General features: G+C 39.0%; 2 protein-coding genes across 3 annotated transcripts in view; one reads left to right on the top strand and one right to left on the bottom strand.

Moving 5' to 3' along the window:
• Positions 1-151, bottom strand: part of MED8 (mediator complex subunit 8) — a 33,179-nt gene extending 33,028 nt beyond the window's left edge. Inside the window, exon 1 of one of the 2 annotated variants that reach the window (XM_032217366.1) lies at positions 65-151. In XM_032217366.1, the coding sequence (XP_032073257.1) occupies positions 65-70 (6 nt within the window). In that variant the 5' untranslated portion in view covers positions 71-151. The remainder of the gene's footprint in view (positions 1-64) is intronic. The other variant, XM_032217367.1, reaches the window with a different exon arrangement.
• Positions 152-184: 33 nt separating this feature from the next.
• Positions 185-25,816, top strand: part of SZT2 (SZT2 subunit of KICSTOR complex) — a 95,031-nt gene continuing 69,399 nt past the window's right edge. Inside the window, 24 exon segments of the mRNA XM_032217362.1 lie at positions 185-240; positions 2,470-2,595; positions 2,767-2,940; positions 3,251-3,350; positions 3,353-3,420; positions 4,081-4,212; positions 9,045-9,204; positions 10,210-10,316; positions 11,628-11,838; positions 12,383-12,553; positions 13,904-14,135; positions 14,859-14,988; positions 16,277-16,419; positions 16,631-16,783; positions 17,272-17,386; positions 18,147-18,352; positions 19,040-19,264; positions 19,858-19,936; positions 20,311-20,402; positions 21,883-22,051; positions 22,385-22,505; positions 22,598-22,711; positions 23,137-23,334; positions 23,409-23,509. Of these exon segments, the coding sequence (XP_032073253.1) occupies positions 211-240; positions 2,470-2,595; positions 2,767-2,940; positions 3,251-3,350; positions 3,353-3,420; positions 4,081-4,212; positions 9,045-9,204; positions 10,210-10,316; positions 11,628-11,838; positions 12,383-12,553; positions 13,904-14,135; positions 14,859-14,988; positions 16,277-16,419; positions 16,631-16,783; positions 17,272-17,386; positions 18,147-18,352; positions 19,040-19,264; positions 19,858-19,936; positions 20,311-20,402; positions 21,883-22,051; positions 22,385-22,505; positions 22,598-22,711; positions 23,137-23,334; positions 23,409-23,509 (3,357 nt within the window). The 5' untranslated portion in view covers positions 185-210.

Genomic DNA, 25,816 nt, shown 5'->3' with positions numbered 1-25,816 from the left:
CGTCCCGTCCCCTCCCGCCCCCCCCCCCCCCAAAAAAAAACCCCACTCGGCGCGGCCACTTCACCTGCATGGTAAAGAAATCCGAGGTCAGCGATTAAAAAAGCAAACACGGGCCGGTTCACGCCCTTTCCTTTTTTCCTCTTCCGGGTCAGAACATCACGAGGAGAGGGGAGGAGAGGGGAGGAGGGAGGGGCGGTCGGCGGGCCAGCGATGGCGGCTCCAGAGCAACCGGAGGCTGAGGTACGTTCGCCAGGTTCGCACGTGCTGCGTCCGCGGGAGCTTGTTGTGGAAAAGGTGGCGGTGGCGGCTGCGCCCGCCCGCGGGGCGTGCCTTCATTTGAGAACCTCCGAGACTAATAGGTAGAGACGCGGAATAAGAAGAGGGGGTCGCCAGGGAGTTTGGGTTTTTTGGCGGAGGCGAAGGGCGCCGCTGGAAGTAGCCGCTCAGGTGTTGCAGAGCGAGGGAGGGAGGGTGCAGCGAGGGGTGCATTTCCCAGGAACCGGTGACAGCGCCGGACCTGGTGAATGGTGAGGCTGTTGCACACCTGTTGCACGGAGAAGGTCTGCGGACGTGGTCCGTTTAAAAAAGAATAAAAACAATCCAGTTTCCAGCTTTAAAAGCTTTTTGTAAGACACGATTGTGATGCCGTTACAGTTCCGCAACGGAACGCAACTGTTATTTTGATACTGCGCCTGTAGAGGAAGTGTTAAGTTAGACAACGTTTTCAGCCTAATTTGGGTAACGAAGGATCAGCGGTCGGTAAACCAGCTGGAGATGTCCCAAAGGTGCTTTTTGAAGAGGCAACTGGAGCACCTTTGGGACAACCGTGACCTGGATGACTTAGAATCTCCATAGACATTATCTGCAGATGTTCTCCTATCAAAATCAGAAACTGTCACCTCTAATCGCCCATCTTCCCAGGGTCTTGCTCTCGGTAGTATATCACTCACTTGGCTCCAGCTCTTATTAGCTAAATAGTTGTATGTAACTTTACTTGGATAGCCCACTAATGGAATAGAATTTACTTTCAAGTGAGTTTTGTCTATGTCTCAGTTTATTACTGCTAAGAAGATGGGGAAAATGGACCTTGAATAAAATTGTCTTATTTAAACCAGTATGTCTTGAGAAAAGGTTAGCATGAGAAACATTTGCTTGATGCTGTTGGCTGTCATTAGATCATCTTCTGTCACTTGTAATGTGTCATTTCATGGAACATGCTTGCTTCTTCTGCCACTTGTAAACATATCGTTTCATGGAACATGCTTGCTGGAAACCTGTTTGCAGCAAATATATTTAATATGGTTGACTTTATTAGAATTTTACACATTATTATTGAAATGATTTTCCAAAGCAATAGAAACCATTACTTACCACATTACCATATTAGCCAATTAAATATACCAAGAGCTAGCCTGTTACAGATAAAGATTAGAGAAATTTGGGTTCTCGTCCAACCTTACCTGTGGAAATGTTTTTGTTTTCAGTCAAATCTGTTTAAGCCTCTAATCTGTGTGAAATTTTCCAAAACCAACAATTCTCTTGTATATTCCCCAAAAAATACAAATCCAATTTATAGCTAAACTGTTTTTAAAGGATATTCACTCATTAATTTCACTTGCCAGTCCGGAAGTTCTTGATCTTTAAAGAAAGCCAAAGAATTAAAAAGTCCAAAGTGATTAAGAGATGAGCCCTTTAAGAGTCCATATAGGCAAATTTAATGCTATAAGCACAATGGAATTCTGTGATTCTGAGCTGATTAACAAGTTGCAAAGACACAGTTCCTGTCTCCTCCCCCCAAAAAATGCAGCTGTGTGGGCAATCTATCTTAGCCATCTAATTCCTGCAGTTGGATACTCTTTTTTTTTGGCTACGATGTGTTCCATTCTCTTCACCATATACAAATAAAAAGGTAGATTAAAAAAAGAAATAATACATGGTCATGAATGCTCAGGATTCCTCATGCAGTACACTATCTACTGTCTTTGTCAAAATTTCTAAGATTTAATTGTAGATACTATTTTCAATACCATTTCATTTCTAGGTTGATGAATTTTTCACATTTTTTTAATCCAGCAATTTACCTGTGACTTTTTGTTAGATCTGTCAGAATTATTCTATAAAGCGGAAGAAAAAAGTGTAGTTAAATAGCAATAGCACTTAGATTTATATACTGCTTCATAGTGCTTTACTAGACACTAACCGCTTGGAGAGCACTACATAGTACTCTCTAAGCAGTTTACATAGTCAACATGTTGCCCCCAACAATCTGGGTCCTCCTTTTACCAAATACATACCAAATAGCTTTTTAATGATTGAAAAAAAATACATGGGCATATTTCTTTTCCAAAGGCCCAGATTGTTGGGGGCAATATGCTGACTCTGTAAACCGCTTAGAGAGGGCTGTAAAGCACTGTAAAGCGGTATATACGTAAGTGCTATTGCTAATGATTTTTTTTTTTAAATTTGCAGATAGAGGAGGCTGGACAGGTGTTCCTTTTGATGAAGAAGGACTATCGAATTTCACGTAATGTGCGACTAGCCTGGTTTCTTGGTCGTTTGCATCAGGTTATCTGCTCAATGTCTGAATCTGAATTGGTGAGTAAATTTTATTGCAAAGCTTCTAGACATTTGTTTGTAATGTGAGAGAAGAAGAAAAGGGCTAGTTCTTGTGGTTTGTGGAAGAGTAATTCATGTACGGAATTCTGTGATTTCTTTCAATTTTTGCTTTTAGCTTTGTCTCTATTTTATTTTTTTGTTTTGTTGAAGGTAAAGTCAGACAGTGAGTTAGATATTCTCAGCATCCTGCCAAACAGCTGGCAACCTGATGAGCCTTTACAAGCTAAGCCGTACCTCCTAGTGCCTTCAACACATGTCACTTTCCTTGCACACCGGTACCGTTTTGTGATTGAACTGGATTTGAGTCCATCTACAGGGATTGTAGTAAGTATATTAATCTCTCCAAATTGTAATGTGAGTTTCTCCATCCTTTTTCTTTGGTTGAGAGTGCTTCCTGTTCAGAACTCTAAAATATATCCCCTATGAAGAGAAACCTGCCTACTAGCTCCTATTTTTTTAAAATCTACCTTACATTTATGGAGATGTTTAATCTGCAAATGTTCACTGGTGAAAATTATTATGAGTTCCGAATATTTAAAATGTAAAATTCTTAAGGCATACTTCCAGTGAGTGGAGATAATTACCTCTGAGGTAAATTATAGAAAACTTGCATATCCTCTCTTTTTTTTTCCAGGATGATTCTCCTGGGGAGATAATTTTTGATGAAGTGTTCTATGCTCTCTCAAGGTGTTTAGGAGGATTGTTAAAACCCTTTAGAATCCCAGGTTCTGATATTTATTTCAACCTGAGATTTTCATCACTATTCAAGCATATTCTTCTATCATTAGCTTACAGATGCATCAGGTAATTCTTATATCTTCAGTTTTGAGATGTTTAGGTGAAATGCTTAAACTGTTTAGAATTAAAATGACTTGTTGCCAATGAATAAAGTGATGGACTGTAATCTGCAGTATTTTAAAATGGGCTAGGTAGCTGAATTACTTGTGGGCATTTTGGACTTCATTTTCCATAATCTATAACATTGACATGTTTTATGAAAAACATAGTCTAAAACATTCGATGTCAGGTTGTCTATCTGTGTTGTAAAGAACATTTGTTGACTAGAACATATTGCACGTAGATACATCTTCTGCCTAACCTTTTTTTTATGCAGTTGGTTTGATCAGCAAGAAACTATTGACTATTGACTCAGGCAAACTTTACATCTTTGGTCTAATTATATCAAACATAGATGTAATTTATGTTTTTGAAAATAAAAATATTTATTGTTTAACATAAAATGTGAGTTCTTTGTGTTGGAATACTTGTGCAAAATAGCAAAAAAATTGAAACCCAAACCATGTTTTGTATGAATATAATCTGTTTGAATCTGCTTTTAAAAAATGTTCTTTGTTAGTGAACTGATATACTTCCCTTTTTTAATTTTCTTGGGTTTCGTTGGTATAGCATTTGCAGGATTTCATTGCCAAATAAAACACACACATTTTTTTCCCCATGGCCCAGGTGCTATTCCAAGGTTGCCTGTCGAATGGAACAAAGACAGAAACCTTTTTGAATCAGGTTTATACACAGTTGTGCGCCTTTGAAAACAAAGTGGCTGAGATGCTCCAACACCAATATGAAGCCAAAACTCAGGTAAGAAGCCATAGTAATTGTTTTGTTCTTGAATGAATGGGAAATTTCTTCATATTCTTTCATGTTGTGGTCTTTTTCTGTTTTTCCCAGCAGTCCATGCTAGGACCTTCCCCTGGGGGGCATGGAGGGACAATTGTTTCTACACAGAGGGATTTTGTTGAGGCTGACTTAATTTGGTTTACAAAAATGGTTTTGCGATATATTCTAATTAATTTGCTTGCCTATCCATGGCAAATTGATCAGCTAAAAAGGAAAGGCAAGAAAACAAACATATAAATTCAGACTCAAATTAGAAATGTATAATTAATAAATAATCTATTATAAATAGTATAATATACTATATTATATACAAAATAGTATAGTAAAATGTATAATTATACATTTATAATTATACATTATATAAATTGAGACATTATCTTTATTCCTATTCCTATTCTATTTTATTCTATTCTAGAGTCTCTTATGCTAATTATAAGCCTATAGTGTACAGATGACATGTTCAGCTTTAGATATTTGCAAAAAGGAATACTGGGGTACTATGTTTAATAGGCTGTGAATATATTGAAACACTGTAGAATATTAAATCTTTTATGACTTATGTAAATTGTCTTAATATGAAAAAGAAACTGGCTTTAATTATTTCAATACTTTATTGGAATATAAAACTTGAAGGTACCTGGAGTGGAAGACAATGTGCTTTGTATGCCCTGGAATGTGGAGATAATAATTGTTAGTACTGAATGCTAGTTTTTAAAAGTATTGTCTGAAAGGGCAAGACACATGAACGTTAGAAGGACCCTAATAACTCAAATTGAGGGCATATTTGGAGCTCTAAAATAGAGATTTATTGTCTTATTACCCTGATTATTATCCTGATAGGGGGAAGCTCTTTCACTTTTGTTGAGGATCAGAATAATTCTATCCTTGCTTCAGATGACTCCTATCTGGTAGATAATGGAGCAATAGAAACAGTGCTCTAGAATAAGTTAGTTGAATGGGTATTTTTGGAGGCATGTCCTATAGGACAGTGATGGCGAATCTTTTTCTTACGGTGTGCCAAAATTGCAGGCACACTATTGTGCGTGTGCACATGCCCACTCAATTTCCCCCCCACCTGCACATGCACACGCGAGACACCCCACCTCCCCAGGCTCTAGGATCGTTCCCGAACTTCCAGTTGGCCCTTTGGGGGTGTTTTTTTGCCCTCCCCAGCCTCCGGAGGCTTTCTTGAAGCCTGGGGAGGGAGAAAAACGGTCTCTCCTGGCCCTCTGGAGTGGCGAAAATCAGCTGGCATGCTGGAGTTGATGGCTGGCATGCCACCAAATATGGTTCTGCGTGCCATAGGTTACCATCACGGCTATAGGATGTTGAATCAAAAATATTTTTGAAGGCACTACATTTTGCTACCTTAGCAAATTGAATTTTTTTTAAACTAAGTTTCTTTTTCAAGTTTCTGTAGCATGTCTACTTTTGTGAGAATGAATGAGAACATAATACGGGTAGTCATAGTTTAGCAACAGCAATTGGGACCTCTGTCATTAAATGAAGTAGTTGCTGAGTAAAAAATTGTGTGACTGCAACTGTGCTTGTGATTTACTTCAGCTTTAGTTTACAGCATCAGAAGGATATGGTCTCAAACAGCTGGCAGAGCCCATATAGTGAGGAAGGTTCAAGAATTTGACTTGCAAAGAAGCTGGCTGAAAGGGCAAATCTGCTTTTTCCCAACTCCGTCTCCCTTGGAATACTCACCCCAGGGGCAGGATAATTAGCAAGAAGGAAATTAATGTTTGAGTTCACATTAATTGGTGAGGTAGGGATTGTAAAAATAAGTAGGTGCACAATGGAGAATGCACATTGAAAGAACGTGCTAGTGCCCAGCTGTTCTCACTGGAGAGTTACAAACTACTTAGACAAAATAGCCTTCATTGTGAAATTGATTTATATTTGTCAGAATGGGGCAGCAGGCTGAGCCAGCCAGGGAATCTAACCAACTAGAGTCACAGCTGAGTTTGTTAATTTGCACTGGGAAGAAAAGCAGCTCAGGAAGAGAGAACTTATTTGGGCAATGTATCTGTGAGAAGAGGGGAAAATGGCTCAGTCACAGGCAACACGTACTAACTTAGTGGCAAATGTGTGGCTAAAAGATGCTGCGAAGGTTGTAAATGCAGGCATTGGTTGCAAAATTACTTTTACATCATTGTTGTAATTTGCACATGGTTGCTGTTTGAAGCAGTCACTAAATGAGGACTACTAGTACCTTCATTCTTAAAGTGGGTAGGAACTTGGTGAAAGAAAGCTGGGTTTCTTGGCCTATACACAAGTATTTACTCTTTCCTGCTGATTGTTATTCTGTATTGATTTTCCTTTGCAATTTCTAGAGCATTTTCCCATACTTGTTTAGAAAGCTGAAAACTTTTCTCAGCAAAGGATCAGTAACAGTGAACGGGAGTCAGTTGCTTGATGGAGATGAGCTCAGATAGGAACTATAACAGTAGCTAACAAAAGTTGATGACTCTAGCATTTCCTAATTGAAATCCTACTATAATTGTTCTGTTGCTTTTTCCTGACATTTTAGTTTCAAAAGGTATGGTTTTATTAATATTTATATTTGGCGATATTATTTTTAGGTAATTTCTTAGTGTAAAGGCACTTTGGCTGTCTTAACTTCAGGCTGTGCTCCAGGCAAAATTGTGCTCAGGCGAGCTTTCCTCTTGGGAATAGTATACTATAAAATTTTGTCTCAATGTTCTTAGTGCTAAACAAAATAAACGGAAATAGATGCTGCTGAAAACTAGCTGTACAATATAAATACATACCAAATCCAGCTACTAAATATTTTTTTTAAGTGAAAATGTTATTCATTGTACAGCAGACAAGGTTATTGAAGAAAACAAGCAAAGTCTGGGGAAGTTCTGAAACAGTGATCAGTTCAGAGGAAACCAGCTTTAGCCACCTAAAATCTATTGAAGGCAAGAAGCCTGGTTTAGTGAAAAAATCAAGCTACTCAAGGTAATATACCATATTGCAATTACAAAGCAACAGAGTTAGAACAATCAGGAGAAAAAGGAGAATTGAAAACTATTTCAGTTGATGAAAAATCTAGTGAGAAAATACGCTTCTCATTTAATGCTACCCTGTTTTGTATCCATTCACAAATAAGAGGGTAATGAAACATTTTCTGACCACTATAGACACTTACAACCAAATTTTGTCTGCCTGATAAGCACAAGCTGGGTGAAAGTAATGCTGGAAAAGATGTACAAGAGACCTTTATCTAAATGAGATGGCGGCAACTATAATCTTTGCAACACATTTGTGTGTCGTATGTTTGCTTAGTAGTCATTTGACTTCAAATTTAGGGAACACAGTGGTTGCTAAATGAGAGGATGTGTATAATTTTGATTAGTGATATTATGACAGATTAAAATAGCAAACCTCTACGTAACAAGACAAATTAGGACAACAGAAGTATTTAAGTAAATTTTAAGCCACCGAGCCCCAACTATTCTAAACGCTAGCATTAATTGTAACTTCATAAATAGAAAAACCAATAAAGGCTCACCAAGCCTGGGAAAATCCAAAAAGCTGTTAGATTGTTTGAAGTATGGAGAGATCTTAGATCAGATGAGCTTGGTCCAGAAATATATTTCTTCAAAAGATACCCTGCCCTAGTATCTTGATTTCTAAATTTGAAGTTTTATTCAGGAAAATATGGGAAGCTGAAATCTTGTCAAAAACATAAAAAATGGTGGTTTCCAACACAAGAAAGAAAAACCAAACATAACCTCATAGTTATTTCTCTGCTGGGTGCTAAATCGGATACAAAACTATTGAAAAATATGTTTCAATTGTCATTTGAAAGTGGTAAACAAACTAGAAAATCAAGTTGGATTTAGAGCTACATGTGTAGTTGCACTGATCAAGTAACTATTAGAATTGCAGTTTAAATTTTGTCAAGAAATTTATATAGTATTTATTCAAAGTAACAGTTGATAGCATGCACTATGACAGCATCTTGGGTCAAGCTTCTAGCATATGGAACTATACCTAAAATACGCTGAAGGTTTTTTTTTTTAAATCATGCTGCAAACTGTTAGATTGAATGACAACATATGGAATCCACAGTCAAGATTTCTCTATTAAAACTGAATTCTATTAGGGTGGTATCTCTTTTTGCTACTTTTATTCAATATACAGATGGATTATATTTTGGGAAAACTTGTTGCCTGGAAAGGCTGGTAGCACTCTTATGTATTAATCCAGTTCAATAATTACAAATTTAACCCCTATTGATAATACAATCATCCTAGCCAACACTTGAGAACTACAAGAAAGTATTAGTTGCGGTCTGTATATATGAAGGCAAACTGTTGCACAGGAAGGGGTCACCATTGAGAAGATTTGGTCCTGCTCTTCTGATCAGGTTCTGCTGATGAAACTCTATAGCGGACAGGATCCTCTGTCCTACTTTTTACTGAAAAGCCGGACCTTGAGTTTTAAAGGCTTAAAGATAATAACTAGCATCTCAAATTATCCTTGGAAATTGACAGATAGGTGAAGACATGTTACGTAAGTAAAACTAGATGTACCCATCATTATTTAGACTATTGAATGCTGATCAGGTTTAAGTTGTTCAGATAATCTTCAAGGGCAGCCTCAGGTAGAGCCCCATGTAGAGAGAATTCCAGTAGTCTAGTTGTATTTATATGACCCAATGAATCAGTGAAAACTGACTTTTGAGAGGAATTAATAATTTAAAAAAGGCTTAAGATACCTGTAATAAAAAAATAATTTCTGAGGTATAGTTAATAGAGTTTCTTCTGTTCTTGCAGGCGGACTTGTCATCCCTTAACCAGGAGCATGTTTGTGACACTCAGGAAATGCCAGGGAAGAAGTTGGGGGTTTCAATGGTTACAGCTGATGTTGGACTTGTCAGTATGATTCGACAGGGAATTTTGGCATTGCAGCTTCTTCCTTCCAATTCCACTGCAGGTAAGTGGGATCTTTTTAAAAACTGTTTCAGAGTCCATCTCTTTTGTTTAGTTAGATAAAGGGAAACAATGAAGGGAAATTAAGTTAGACTTGTGTACTCTTGTCTGGATCAGTTCTGTTAAATTTATATCATATCTTTCTTCCAAGAGCAGCAGAATATAGCTTACTCTTCTGTTTTTCCTCTGTAGTAATAACTACGGCATTTGCAACATTGCAAGGTTTTGCTTTGCTTCTCTGAGCCTAGAAGTAAATTAACTCCATATAGGGAATTGTTGAGTTCTTTGTTTAGGAATGCCTGTTGAGGTTTTTTCTATAGTTTCCAATCACCTATGACAAGCCTTTTGCTCTGAGCACAGTACAGATTATAACTGCAATGATCTAATTGTGAATGAATAACAGATTAACAAAATTGGAAAGGACCTTGGAAGTCTTCTAGTCTTATTCCTGCTTAAGCAGGAAACACTACATCATTCTGGACAAATGACTGTCCAGTTTCTTCTTGAAAACATCCAGTGATGAAACATCCATAACTTTTGGAGGCAAGCCGTTTCACTGATTATTCTCACTGTCAGGAAATTTCTCTTTGTAGTTATTGTAGATGTTCTGTGTAAAAGTAATAAAACTACGGTTGTAATATTATAAAATGCATGCTGGAAATCAGTAGAATTGGGGAAGAAACCTACTGCGAATAATTATTTCAGTGCCATCAGCCCTATTTAATTGCAAAAGGGTTTTGCAATTAATAATAGGATCTAATTTAGAATATAACGATTACAGTAGACCAACAAGTTGTGTTTTTTTAATTTTAAATTGGCCTTGTCATCAGTTTTGTTTAATATGTATCTTGTTAGACATTCAGGAAAAGGGCCATTACTGTTTTCTACTTAGTTATTTTATCTCAGCACTGTTACTTGCAAATCTCTCTCAGAGCTTAATTCTTGCCTTCCATGATGGAATGTTCACTCATGTCTATTTAGTGCTGATAGTTGTTGTTGTTATTTGAAGGGATCATTGTGATCACAGATGGTGTAACCAGTGTGCCAGATGTAGCAGTCTGTGAGACTCTGCTCAATCAACTACGCAGTGGGACTGTGGCCTGTTCTTTTATTCAGGTGCTGTTGAAAGTACATGGGCTGTGGGCGCATGATTGCATATTTGTGAATGTACTGTAGTTAGTACTAATACTAATACTAAAGACAGAAGCCATCTACCTCTAATGGCAATATGAAACCTAGTGCTTGCTTATTAAATGTACAGTGGAACCTCGGGTCACGGACGCTTCTGACCACGACCAAATTGGGTGCCAACCAAAAAATTCGCTAAATATTTCACTCTGTTCACAAACACATCCTTGGGTGGCAATCAATCACAGCCGCAGCGATTTTCCCTGCTGCAGCGATTTCCCCTTCTGCAAATATTTTGTGTGTGTGCACATGCGCAGTCAGTCTTGCTTCCAGTCATGACCAAATTAGGTGCTGACCGAAGTCCTGGAACGGATTACGGTCATGACTGGAGATTCCACTGTATTGACCTTTTCAGTATTTGGTTATAACAGAAGGAGAAATTATTTATGATGATACCAGGAGTCTAGTTATAGTACTTAGTTCAATGAGCAAATGCTGATTCATGGTTTGATCATTAAGGCTGCAATCCACAGTTACTTAACCAGGAGTAGTTCCTGTTAAATTTAGTAGATCTTAACTTCTGAGTTGATATCTGCAGAAGTGCACATAATGCTTTTAAATTTAAACAGTGAAATAGCTCAAGGCATATAGTTTGTTCACATGTGTGCATTTAATTTGCATGTGTATGTGATACGTGTACAGTATATTCATGTATATGCATTATTTGATTGAAGCTTCAATTTTTTATCAGTTAGAGATAAGGTATGCATTTAGATTTATGTAAATATATGAACCCATTGGAACCTTTGCACATTTCAATGGCAGGGCAATTTCATGCAGCAATTCATGTTAGAGGAAAAATACTGATGGTAAGACTTGCTTCTCTTTTTCATGTTTTTCTGTTTAGAGACCAGAAACAAGGTGCTTTTCAAGAGGCACTGGACTTTCTGATTTTTCTTTGAAGACCTTTCGCTTCTCATCCAAGAAGCTTCTTCAGCTCTGACTTCTTAGATGAGAAGTGAAACGTCAAAGAAACTTCAAGAAAAACAGTAAGTCCAGTTGTGTTTTGAAAAAGCACCTTTGGGACAACCATGACCTGGATGACTGAGAATCTCCGTAGACATTTAGAAACCAGAGTAAAAGTATGCTATATCTAGAAATATTTTCTGTCACTACAACTACAGCATTGAAGATATCCATAATTTCTAAATTGAAATAGAACTAAGTTCAACATAAGAGAGGGAACCTGTTCTTCACAAAGTTATTGTTGCTTCTGTGCATTCTTTTTCTGTCTTGTAGGTGGGAGGAGTCTATTCTTATGATTGCAGTTTTGGTCATGTTCCTAATGTTGAGCTCATGAAGTTCATTGCAATGGCGACATTTGGCACATACCTTTCCACATGTCCTGAAGTTGAGCCTTCTAGTTTAGACATGAACGTCTACCATAAAGCTTTTCTCCCGTATTCCTTTCTGCGCAGTGGGGAATCCTTGAATCCTGAATATTACTGTGGTAAGCTTACCTTCCGTGGACTTAGATGCAGTTTCTCAGTCTTATCTACCCTATCTTCACCTGTGCAAGAAGACAAGAATCCTGGGTCAGATTGAAATGTGGGACTAACCAGTAGTCCATTTTGCCAATGTTAGTGAGAATAATGGGTTTTGCAAGAGGGAAATAGATGGGTCTCTATAATTCTATGAGGTCTTCACCTTTCAAGTTTTGAAACCTCTATTAACCAAAGCTAAATAAAAATGGTAGTTAACTATAAATAGATTGAAGGAATTCATTTTTCTCTTTAGATGCTTTGAGGGTTGTAGTTATTTGCCTGGCCTTCATTATTGCTGCAAGTGATGAGGTGCAGGATGAGGAAAAATAATGCTATATTTACTGTTTACACAGCTACATTTGTCACCCATGTGCAAAGGGACATAATAAAATGCTTGAATTCCTGCATTGAGATTCCTGAAGTGGCTCATGGTCTCATAGGAGGAAGAAATAGTTCGTGGAATAGGTCAGTTTGGAAATAACACTTGCATGGTGTTTGCTATCATTGCAGTGTCCCAGCACAGATTATTCAATGAACATCTTGTTTCTGCAAGCAGCAACCCAGCCCTTGCCTTGAGGCGAAAGAAGCATGCAGAAAAGGAGGTCCATGCTGATCTTATTAGTATAGTCTCTGTGCGGCTACGAGAAGGCTATAGTATCCGTGAGGTCAATATTACAAAAGGTGATTGTTCAGTGTTTTCTTAGTCTATTTTGGGCAGTATATGTTGCCAGTTGTGATCAGGGACATGCATTATATTCCTTCTGGGAGCTGCACTTTTCACAAAATGGTTTCTAAGACCTATAAGGGATGGCTGGCAACGCACTAGAAGTCATTGAAGGAGGTAAGGTTGAAAATAACTGTTCTTTTTGGGACAGAATTTTTTTAATGCAAATTAGGGTGTGTGACAGAGGCTTCAAGCATCCAACACCCCCAAAAAACAAAGTCTAAAAAGAACCATGTGATCTGAAATCAATGAAGCTGAATTTCACAGTATTAAGCATTCTGAAGGTTGTAGAAATATTGCTGGGGGATGATCCTACTTCTAATCTTGAATATAATTTGTTTGTTGAGTAGCTTTTAAAATTATGTCTGTAAAATTTATTGTCAAATTCCATCTCATCTTGGAACTCCCAGTTAATTTATTTTAAGAAGCTGCTAACTAAAAAATTACTGTGAATACGAGCAGTGCTTTGAGTTGTATAAAAGAATAGTGGGATAGAAAAGTGCCAAAACAATGTTTTGCTTTATGGGACTGACTGCCAAATGCATATTTTGTTTCTGAATGCTTGGGGTGCCTGATTCATGCTTAAGATATGTGAGTAGAGTAGGCAAAATTCCATCATCTTGTTCAACAAATGGCAATTAGTGGGATTCTGCATAAGGGCAATATTTGTTTGTTAATATAGTGTCCTGTTTATTGGTAGCTGGATCAGTTACTGTAATGAGTTGTAATTGTTAAAAGCCCATTGTTGATCTGCATTTCTTTAAATATAGTTATAAATGTGTAACATAAAAAATGAGAAATCTTGTTTTATCTACTTTTCATTAAAAAAAATCACAGTGGATAAAAGATGGCAAGCAAAATAGAACATTAGCTTCACTGATATTGAAATTGTTCCTTTAATTGGTTTTAAAAAATAACTTTGCCATTGCTATGCTTCCCATCCTAGAAAATATTAATGGGGTGTTTTCAGAAAAGCATTTCATAAATATTAACTAGTATTGTAACTCTAGTTTCTAAAATAAATTAAAGCTAGAAATATGGAGTGTATTCCTGCAGTGTCTTCTCTGACTCTTCCAACATGACCATTCAGTGGGGCAATAACATTCAGAACAATCAAGATAAATCAGTAAGAGAGACATCAAACACAGAAATAAGTAACATAATGTAAAAATTAATCTGGCATATAGACGTGCTGATTTTGGCAGAAACTGTGTTTTAGTATTTTATAAAGGCAGACTTTGTAAGGGGGGGGGGCGCTAGGGCTCTTCTATTAAAACACATTCCTAATTCCTCTTGCACATTTACAGGTGGTACTCAGCTGGAAGTGAAGCTCATCTTGCTATGGAAGCACAATATGAGAATTGAGTATTTGGCAGTGGCCCCCTGGCCCCTCGATCCTTTGAAACGTAGCACATGGGTGGAAGTGACTATGGAGGGCAGCTATGACATTTTGCACGACATCAGCTGCACTGTACGGAAGCCCATCACCAGCCTCTATCGCACCACTGTGATACGCCGCTTCTGGAACACCCTGCAAAGGTGAAGATTTCCTTGGTGTGCCCTTTCAGTGGGGCTTCCCCCTCCCCCCAGGGCTATGAGCAATGTGGAACACTGCCCTTTAATTTGTTTAAATGTTTTAGTCCCAATAAGGAATGTTAACATGAACAATGTTTATAAACTAGGAACTCTTGTTGATCTTGATTGTTTTCCTCATTTCTATTAGGATATTAGAAAGAGCTTCACTGTTAGGCAAAAATATCTGTTTGCTTCTAGAGAAACCTCTTTAATGGGAGTGAGGGATTGTTTTAAACACATCCATTTCTAATCTTCTATATATATATATAAAAATGGCTGTGTGTGTGTGTATTCCAGCATAACTCTAGAACACCTTGAGCAATTTCAAGCAAACTTGGTACATAGATGAGTTACTCTTTAGAAAAAAATAGTGTGGGAGTAAGACACCCCTAACACCCCTCGGGGAGTGTGTTCTGTTAAGATACAGCCTGTTGTGCTTTAAAATGGCTTCTACTGTACTGCTGTGAAATGGCTTCTACTGTACAGCGCAGTGCAATTGCCAACTTCAGAGTACTCCACAAGAGGGCTCCCTCTTGTAAGGGGGAAAATCCAACATTAGAAATTGCGTTTGGTCCGGACATTTTCCCCCTATAAATAAATATCTGGGCAATGCTGGGATATCGGCTATTAGAATATAAATTGTGACTTAAAGATCCTTGAGGGGGATTTTTGTTGTTCATTTTTCAGTATCAACCAAACTGACCAGATGCTGGTTCATCTGCAGTCATTTGACAGCGTCCCAGAGCATTTCACCATTCCTGAAAGCACTCGAAATGGAGTGCCACTGTTCTATATTCCTCCAGGATCTACTACACCGGTACATTATTTTTGTATATTACTAGCCAATTTGCAGTAAGATCAAGCAAGAAGTAATATATAAGTAGCTGCCTTTTTAGCAACCTTTATCTAAGTTGCTGCCTAAGTTACTGCATTCCTTTTTCTATCTTAGAGGGTTTAAAACTTGCTTTATATTTATCTCTCTTAATATCTCAAGTTAGTAAGGTAAAGCATTTGGTTGTGTGATTTGATGAGGGAAGGATGAAGGAGAAAAGGCAATTGCATTTCAAATATATGCTGCGTATCTCAATTCTGTATTTTCAGCTCTGCTTTCTCACTTCTGGAGGAAACAGTATATGCTGTTACAGTAATAATTAAATAAGGGTGCTCAGATTCTTGATTATTTGGAATCATACCTTGGCAGCAAAAGGTTAGAAGCAAGAGGTTCAACATACTTGCTGTTACCTTAAGTTAATGTAGCCAAATGTTGCAGTAAGAGCAGCTATGCTAAATTAACACGCCAAACAAATATTCTATGTATCACTTATTTATTCTGCTGTTTGTGCTGCTCATTAGAGCTATCATGACTGGTTATTGTACGCCATTTGTTAAAATGAGAGAAATGAGATTATACAGTTTACATTCTTTTTTTTAATAATGGGTGGACTTCAACTCCTACAATTTCCCAACCAGCAGAGTTGTATAATCTCAGAAACAAATAAATTGCAACTATTAAGATACTAATAACAATAAAAGTTAAATATAGGCTATAGCAGTGTTTCTCAACCCTGGCCAGTTTAAGATGGGTGGACTTCAACTCCCAGAATTCCCAAGCCAGCAGAGCTAAATACAGGTAGTCCTTGACTTATGATCACAAAGGAGCCCAAAATTTCTGTTGTTAAGTGAGACATTTGTTTTGCCCCATTTTACCACCTTTCTTCCCTTAGTTGTTAAGTGAATCACTGCAGTTGATAAGTTAGTTAATACGGTGGTTAAGGGAAACTGGCTTCCCCATTGACTTTGCTTGCCAGAAGGTTGCAAAAGGTGATCACATGAACCCGAGACACTGCGACCATCATAAGTATGAACCAGTTGCCAAGTATCCAAATGTTGATCACATGGTTATGGGATTGCTACAAAGATAAGAGTGAAAAATGGTCATAAATCATAAATTTCAGTGTCGTCGTAACCTTGAACAGCCACTAAATGAACGGTTGTAAGTCGAAAACTACCTGTAACTGCCTAATACGTTTTTTTTCTAAAATGTTGAAACAACCAGTTGCACAGATGCAAACAGATTCATGAAATATGGTTTCTGCCATTTCCAGGTCCTGTCCTTGCAGCACAGTAGCTCAGACTCCAGTCACTCACAGTTTGCAGCCTACTGGAAACCCATCCTGTCGATGGATGCCAATCTCTGGCAGAGGTGGTTGCACATGCACCGCATTGTTATTCTGCTGGAACATGACATGTACGTGCAAGAAAACATACACGTATCATGGCACGGTATTTTAACATTTCAAGGTTTCAGAGCTTACCAGCCATTGTGTTGTTATTGATGGCTGAGAGACAACAGAGGTTGAGAAATAAGGTCTTGCATGTGAACTTTTCCTAGGGTAGGGATAATGGGGGATAATGATGATACCCGAATAACAGGCACTAACTAACACTTTGTTTGATAGGCCAGTCCCAAAGCATTTACACACCCCCGGCAACAATGGTCGTTACAGCACCATCCAGTGTCGCATTTCCCATTCAGCTCTGACTTCTTTGCTGCGTGACTGGAGTAGTTTTGTGCTGGTAGAAGGCTACTCTTATGTCAAGCTCATGCACAGGTGAGGGAATTCAGGGGCAAAGGGGAGAAAGAGCTGATCCGTTGAAGGCCATGAAGATATACTATCCAATGGGGATAGAAGGTTTTTGCATAAGTTTGAGCCAGTCACGGTGAGTAAATAACTCTTAAGAGGAAAAGCTCATTGAGCATTTCATACTCATTCATTAGTACAGATAGTCCTACAAACCATGACTGAGCCCAAAATTTCTGTGGCTAAATAAGACATTTGTTAAGTGAGTTTTGCCCCATTTTACCACCTTTCTTGCCAAGTTGTTAAGTGAATCATTGCATTTATTCCCAAAACAAAAGCCCCTGGTTTCAGTTATACTTTAATCTTTAAATTCTTCTGAAGTAGTGCATGTATTTGTGTCCAAAAACTCTTGGCTTTTTTTACACAATATATCCAACAAATATGATAAAATGTCCCTTCACTTATTCTTGGTACCACAATAAATTTATTCAACTTGCTATTTCTTTCTTGTTCTGTAGCTCTGAAGACCTGCCTCCTTTTTCATTTTACGTGGTGAGAATTATTTCTAAGGCTCCCTGCATGGTTCTGAGGCTGGGTTTCCCCATTGGGACACTTGCAAAACTCAGGAATAAAGTGAGTGCTTGATAAGTTTGCTTGAAAAATATTTGAACAATATTTAGAATTGCAAAAAATACACAGCTAAAATGTGCTTGGTGGATGTTAGCCTTGGAATAAAGTTTTAGGATTGCCAAGAAGCATGTTTTGCATCTGTATTTTTAGGTTGCATACAAAAACGTGAGTCACATTACAGGCTTCTCTTCCAGACCTTGAATAGCATTCAGGAATCACTACCTGAAGGTAGCTGGATGGATCACTTTCCCCATGATAAGATTTTACAAAGCAAATAATTTCTAATTAAAATGTGTTAGGAAGAAACGAGATTTGGCTTTTTAGGTCAGCTTTAAGGTAAATCAGTTCCATAAGAAATGTCCTTATGGCACTGATGAGTTTATTAACAAAACATTTAAGGCATTGTTGTTGACAAGAACAGGCTCGCTCTTCTGGGCTAATTCTGGGACTGAATATGGCTACATATTTTTATTATTCAATATATGCATTTTTCTCATTTTTATAACATTCAAACTACAATTTAACTTTTTAAAAGCAAAATTAAGTTCATAACATAATGAAATCCTAGACAATAAATACATTGACATGTTATAAAAATTAAGTGGGTAACATTGTAATGCACTAAAATATGTGGTAAAATGTTGGAATACAGGAGAACGTGTCCTACAAAGGAGTTCAGAGTCTGCAAAAGTTGCTGTCCTTATATGTGGTGCCAATTCCTTATATAAACATGATTTCTTCCTATCTACTTACCTTTCAACAGATAGTAGAAGAACTGAGAGACTGTATCCTTCAGTTACGTTTCCCCCACAGAGTACAGAGCAAAGAGGCAACTCCAAAAGTAAAGCGAAAGGTCCTTGGCAGCAGTTCTCCATCAAAATCATCTTGTTTGCCTATGGCCCAGCCACCCCTCTCAGACAGACCTTGCCTTATAGTATTGCATAAACCTCTGGAAAAACTCCTTATCAGGTATTATGTATGGAACATATGTACATGTGCACTTACTTATATCCCTATGGGCAGAAGATTAATTCCCAGAGATGCAGTTGCTTTAGCCTAGTTGCTGTTTTCCAGACAACTTCGGCTATAGTTTTTGTATTCTTTTATCCAATGGACAATGGATGGCTGTGGGTAATGGGAATGTTTTGGAAACTTGCTTGGTTCAAAAAAAAAAGTTTGTGAGCTTTCTCTGTACCTTGACCTTAATTCATTCACATAAATGTATCTCAAGATATTATTGAATTATATACAGCATGCACTGCAAATAGACTACTTAACATGTCTCCAGATTCATAAAATGTATTTGGGGTACAACATTTCCTTGTACACATGGCGTGCAAATCTGGATTCAAGCATGCATGGAGAGAGACATTTTGTTTTCTCCGCATAGTCTTTTTGATTCTTGAATCTTAGAAAGTTAATACTTTTTTATTTTAAAATAAAAAGGAGAATATGCAAGAAGAGGCAGGGACAGATAGTTTAATTTATGACTATAACAAACCAGTAAATCATTTTCTGGTCATGATAGTTAGAGATACTGGGAATAATTCTGAAACATCCAGCTCACAAGTTTTGCACAGGTAGTGTATTGAGCTTACAATGAGAAATTCAACTCCATGGTTACCTGTTGTCTCAATCCTTCTTTCTCATTCTCAGATATGAAAAGCTGCCCTCTGATTACCATGTTCCATGTCTTTTACCCTTGGAGAATCCTCCCATGTCAGGTCCACTTACTATGGTGGCCAACCGCACAGCTTCCTCTACCCTGGCCTCCTTATCTCGCTATTTTTATCATCAACGCTGGATCTGGTGTGTACAATCAGGGCTGGTCCCGGCAGTGCCCATCACAGCTGTGGCCCAACTACTGTCCACTCTCACTGAGTAAGTACCTATTTGGTCTTCAGATATGTTGGAATCTACAAATAGGGGAGCTGTAAAAGTTAGATCATTAAAATTAATGATCACAATTGAGCCCAAAATCTATATTGCTAAGTGAGAAATTTGTTAAGTGAGTTTTGCCCCAATTTACAACTTTTATTGTCCCATTTGCTAAATGAATCACTGCAGTTGATAAATTAGTATCCTGTTTGTTAAGTGAATCTGGCTTCCCCATTAACTTTGCTTGTCAGAATGTGATAAAAAGATGGTTACATGATCCTGGGACATTGCAACCATCATAAATGTGAGTCAGTTGTCACACATCCGAAATGTGACCATGGAGGTGCTGCAATGGTCATAAGTCTGAAAAATGGTCATGTCACTTTTTTCAGTGCTGTTGTAACCTTGAACAATCACTAAGTGAACGGTTGTAAGTCAAGAACTGCCTGCATAAGAGTTAAAGTGGGAAGGGGTGTGTGTTGCATTTTCTCTGTGGGAAAAGAACATTGTGCTGGGTAAACAAAATTTTCTTGTCTCATGGGAGACCAGGATGTAAAATAGCCTTGTAATTTATTCTTCTCTTTGAAATGATGTAGGATACGCTTGTCCGAAGGCTTCCATTTTGCTTCCAGTGGTGAAGGGATTGTCAGTATGGTCCAAGAATTACCTATGAAGGTAAATCCTGATGCTTGTTTTCTTTTGTTATCTTCTGTGGTGCCACATTGTCCTGTTCACAAGGAAATTGGTAATAGCAGGGTGCATAGAAATATGGTATATGTGCCTTTGAGTCAGTGTTGACTACTGGTGACTTCCTGGACAAGTCCATGCAGTTTTCTTGGCGAGATTTCAGAAATTATTTACGATTGGCGTCTTCCTAGGGTTGAGAGAGAGAGTGACTGGCCCCTTGTTTTTTCTCCATGGTCTCTCATCTAAAAAAGGCATTTTATGGCAAATTGACACTGCTTCTCCTCCAGTCTTGGAACCTCATTGTGCTAGGAGAGAAGTGGCAAAAGAGCACGACAAATTTACAGTAACTTTTTTTTCCACAGAGTGACTCCACAAGAGTGAGTGGCAATGAGAAGCACACCTGCATTGTTCAATATGTGATATTCCCGCCACATGCTACATCTACCAAAGATAGGTAAGAAAAGAAGTCCTGATCCTGAAAGAAAGACACAAGGAATAGAGTTACCCAGGTTCTTTTGTAGCCACTGAAAGAATGTGCCTGACTAGAAGGCTTCCAAAGAGTAGCTAACTATACCAGGGGTGTCAAACTGGTGGCCTGCAGGCCGGATGCGTCACATGCAGGCCATGCCCACTCCAGATCTGTGAATGGGGAAAAACGTCACAATATGTCACGTGACAGCAATGTGACGCGGCAAGTTTGACGTCTGTGAACTATACCAACCAATAGCTTTTATGCAAAGGAGTATTTGGTGTACACAAGATTCTCCACCTCCCCAGAAAGATAACACTGACTTGAAGATCCCATGGTTCTTTATTTGTTGTTTTTATTTAATATAAGACAGTGCTGACTTATAGAATTAATATTACCATATAATCCTTGTAATAAATAAATGATATTTAGGTGCTCAAATAATCCATTCTGAAACCAGTAAATGTCTATGAGTATATCATAAAATATAAACTTGATAATATTCACATACTGTATTAGTTTTTATTCTATTGATCAATAAGATGCCCTTTTCGTTGCAAATCTGAGGTTTTGGTATTTATAATTTTATCCACATTACTGTACCAAGTTGTGTTCGCTTGTTATGTGCTTTTCTGAATTTCAGACTCTGGATCATCCCATTCTCTCCAAATGAGCAGAAATGAATACCTATTTCTTTGTACTTATGGACGAGCACTCCATAGGCCTCCTGAGCTTGAAGTATACCTTTGGGTAATCTTTGCCAAAGACCCACAGCTGTGTTTCTCTAGAACCTGAAATTAATCAATGTGCTTTAAAAAGTGATATCATCATTGAATTCATGTATAAAATTGTTGATTGAGCTTGCCATATTTAGCTTTATCTCTGCATAGCGCTCTGTGCTAAAATAAAATGCCATTCCATAAAATGAATTGTAAAAATATGATGCAATAAAGAATTCTGTAGAAATTTCACAATGAATATATAATGACTAATGTACCGCACATTCATCCTGCCACCAATAAATTGGCCAAGAGCACAATTGCTTTAGTTTTGAGTTCCATAAACTAAGCAACCTTGATATATCGTCTAAGACTGCTGAACTTAATTTATTTTAGTCTCAAGCTTGGAGGCAAGAAGGGTTGGAATTGAACTGGAAAGCCAACTTATTTCCTTGTAAACTACTATATATGTTTAACATTTAAGGATGATTTGGACCTTTAACTATCTTAGGAATAGAAAAACCTGCATCAGCCAGGTGAAAATGTGGGTGAGGCTAAAACATACTAGATTTGATTTTATCTAAATTGTGTTAAAGTAATTAAATATAGTTATTGTGACTACTTCTTTTGTATTTAATGCCTATTTCTCCCTTCTGTAGAATTAACAATGTTTAGCAACTTCTGGAAAATCTTTTGTGGTTCACACCCTTCTGTAGAGTCTCTCACATTACTTGCTTGCTTTCAAGTTTCTCTACAGATGAAGATAATGATACAGAAGTGGAGGCAATTGAGGTGGACATGGAATTGAACATTGTCACAGAATGCTGGGTTGAACCTCAAAGCGGCTATGTAGCTGGTGTTCAGGAGAGTTGGCAATACCTACATGGCTTATCCTACCAGAAAATCCCCAAAGCGGTATGTTTTTGTGGTGGGAAGAGGCAACATTTGCAGGGATGTTTGACTGGCAGCCAATCTGCTGTTTTTTGCTGAATTCCTTTTGTTGAAAGGGATTAAGATGGACAGCTTCCTGTATATGGGCAGCAGGCGAAACAATTACCAAAGCAACCTATGCAGCCAAATGATTGGGAAGGTTTTGTCTCAATGAGGAATGAGACGTGGCTTATATTTGTATACTTGGCTCTGAATTATCCTTGCATTGCTGTAGCATTTTGAATGCATTTTTGAAACTTGTTTTGAATCCTTTTGAATAGGTTTTCCAGTCTATTTTATTTCAGATTCCTTTTTCAGATCCATCCTCGAGATCTGTCCTGCATCCATACTGTGCTTGCTTTTGAGTATATCAGTCAACTTTGCCAAAATAAGGACTGGGTTTTCCCAGCATGCGATTCAAGGCCCATTGCGGTTGAAGGTAATTGATTTATTTAATGATTTCTAGACACTCATTTATTAGGTCCTATGGACTTCATCCTGAATATGACTTCTTTTTTGTGTGTGCTGTAGGTCGTGATGCTCGAAGTGGCTCCCGTGTACATGAGATTCCTTTCCAGTTTGACCTCATGAAACTTCTACCAAAATGCCAGCAAATTGAGATGGGTCTTTTGATGCTGACAAGAGGCAAGTTGTGTGTATATGCATCAAGGAAAGGATATTGGTTCATTATTTCTTCCCACCTTTGAAACATATTAAGCAATAATGAAGATGAGCACATCTGTAATGTATGCCATCCCCTTTTTAACATCCCCATCTCACCAACATTTGGCTTTAATAAGAGTTTTCGGTTCAAATGCATTTCTTCAGCAAACTTGACATTGCTGTCATAATTTGATCTTGTTGAAAATGTAATAATTAGCTTGATGTGAAGATCTCTACCAGTCAATATTTCTTACTGTGTAATTTCTATTGTGTGAGATTTATTTTTAATTGGGTAGGGAAACTTTAGATGCTGTTTGCCTGTCTAGGCTATCAGATCTATATATTGTGAATTGCTGTGTTTTCCTAGCAGCAGGAGAAAAATTTACTCAGTTTTTATCATATTGCAGAAAACGATGGAATAATAAAGGATTCTTCCTTCTTGCCCAATGAAATGCTTCTTGGCCTTTTTCATGGCTGTCTCCAGCATGACCTCAGTGACAGGGAAATCACACTATTGGACACAGATCATGTAACTTTCATGGAGCAGGTGCTTCAGCGAGACAGAGATGGCCACCCACCCCCTTTTAAGCTCTCTATGGTCCAAGGTAAGAGAGACAGTAGCTAATTCTTCCTTAAGCTATTCCTCTGATGGTTTCCTCACCAATGTGTTTCTTTCCAGAACTCCCAAAGGCTTCCATTCCTTCTGAATGCCAGAATCTGAAAAATACCTACCACCCTTTTGGTAACAAAGATACAGCTACCTCTGCAAGTTCATATCAGGTAGAATGATCTTTTGAGCTCAATGTCAACATTCCATATATGTCACAGAATTTCTAGATCTGTAAACTTCCTTGTTTCTTGCAAGTTGAAATGTGTGTGTGGGGGGGAGCGCTTGGTTGAAGTAATCTAAAATGGGCCCCCAAACTCCAGACTGTGGCCCCTACTGGGCCGTGGCTATTTGCAACCGGGCTGTGTGAGCAGTGGCTCAACTTGTGTGAGGAGGAGGCTGGCACATGTGCACACACGTGCTCAGTTCAATTTGTACAAATTGAACTAGACGCGTACGCACTGGCCCGCGGCTCGCACAGCCCAGTTCCCCCTCCCCCCCCCCTGCTTGGCCACCAAGCTGCAAAGATAAGTGAATGGAAGAGTCTGACTTATGTGTAGAAGTCTGGCAGTTCCTTGATGATTTAATGTTCTCCAGCCTGGTCCTCTTCCATCCTATTCAAGATAAACATATTTTAGTTATGGAGGTATCCCAGGTTGGGGAAGGCTATGTATTAGTTGAAAGTGATCCCTTAATTTTTTTCAATGTAATATCTTAGTCTTCATAAAACAGTATATGAGTTCATCTACCGTTAAAGCCTCAGCACAGTATACAAAGTTTTGTAGGCCAGGTTCATATTTCATGCATAATATTAAATCATTTGTGATTTGCAATCTATAGCAACTGAGTTCGTACAATATTAAGCCAAAATGAACCATGATAGCGTCATGTGATCTGCGAATGTAGTAGTTCATTATGTAGCAGGGATGAAGAATTGTGACTTTTGCATATTGTTGTACCATAGCTCCGTTCAGCAACAAATAGAACTGCTGCCGTATTTTTCGGAGTATAAGACGCACCTTTTTTCCTCAAAAAAGAGGCTGAAATCTGGGTGCATCTTATACATCAAATACAACATTTTTTTGCCTCCCGAAGCCCTGCCCCTTCACCAAAATGGTCGTGCATAGCCTTATGGAGGCTTTCAGAGAGCTCCTGGGAGCTGGGGAGGGCAGAAATGAGCAAAAAATGGGCCCACCCCCACCCCCCCCAGTCCCCAGCAGCACTCTATAAGCCTCCATAAGGTTATGCATGCAATTTGTTTGACAAAAAAACAGCCCATTTTCACAAAAAACGGGCCAGTTTTTGCTCTTTTTTCCCCACCCCACCCTCCAGGAGCACTCTGCAAGCCCCCCCCCCAAGGCTATTCATGCCTTTTATTTGAAAAACAGGGGCCCGTTTTCATGAAAAACAGGCCATTTGGGGGAGGTTTGCAGAGTGCAAAAACTCCCCCCCCCCTTTCGGAAAGTTCTTTAGTTAGAGTGATTGATGAGAATTACATTGATCAAGTGCTGTGCCAGCAGAAACAAGTGTTAGGTGCTGCAGGTTGTCAGTGATTTCCTTCTCCAGCACATGGATAAATACACCTGGAAACATCTACCTACCTACCTACTCTCTCTCTCCCTACCTACCTACTGTATGTTTCCGAAGTGAAGGTGTGGGAGGAGTAACCAATGGGTATTAACCCAACCCTCTTGCCTAGGAGACTGAGGTAATCTTTTGAGGCCACACCTACGGTCCTCCCCTGACCTTCCCAGATTAACCTCAGTCTCCGGCCTGAAAGGAGCGTTACTCAGACTCTCCCTTCACTTCGAAGACTCAGGAGTATTTTTCTTACAGGATCGCTTATCTACAGGATTTTACCTTACAGCTTATTCAATTCCACCTCTCCTCTACCGTGCGCTGCGCTGCTGGATACAAGCCTCACCGCTTGCAAGCATGTGCGCGCGCCCCGAGCGACCAGCCGGTTGCGTTAAGGGGGAGGAAGCCTCCGCATCGCGGGGGCATCAGCAGCGACTGCGCAGTTTCTGAGAGGGCCGACAAAGACCTATGAGGCGTTGGGGATCTCTCGGAGATCGCCCCAACGTGCCCCAGCTCCAGGAGGAGGCTCGGACCATAGGTCGGCGGTCGCCATCTTGCCGCCGCCATCTTGAAGAGCACGTGGGCGAGCGCGTGATCGGTGTTCTCCTACGGATGCCGAAAGTGCTCAGGAGGCACCAGCAAAGCCGGAAGAGGCTTCATCCAGGATCTACTCCCCCGGTGATCCGGGGAGTGCTCCGGAGGGGTGCCTGCCAGCAATCCAGGCTACAGACCAGCGGCAGAAGAAAGAAGAAAGGGGATTCATGGTCAGAAGTTTGAATCCGCCCCCACCTTTAAAGGCCGGCTGAGCAGAGAGGAGGTTGGTGGCACCAAAAAACTGTGAGTAAATGGCGGAGGCGGCTAGGAACAGGGATGCCAGGCCCAGAGCCCCAGGGGGTGCGGAT

This window comes from Thamnophis elegans, chromosome 5 (assembly GCF_009769535.1).
Source record: "Thamnophis elegans isolate rThaEle1 chromosome 5, rThaEle1.pri, whole genome shotgun sequence".
NCBI lineage: Eukaryota > Metazoa > Chordata > Lepidosauria > Squamata > Colubridae > Thamnophis > Thamnophis elegans.
This window is presented reverse-complemented; position numbering and strand designations above follow the sequence as displayed.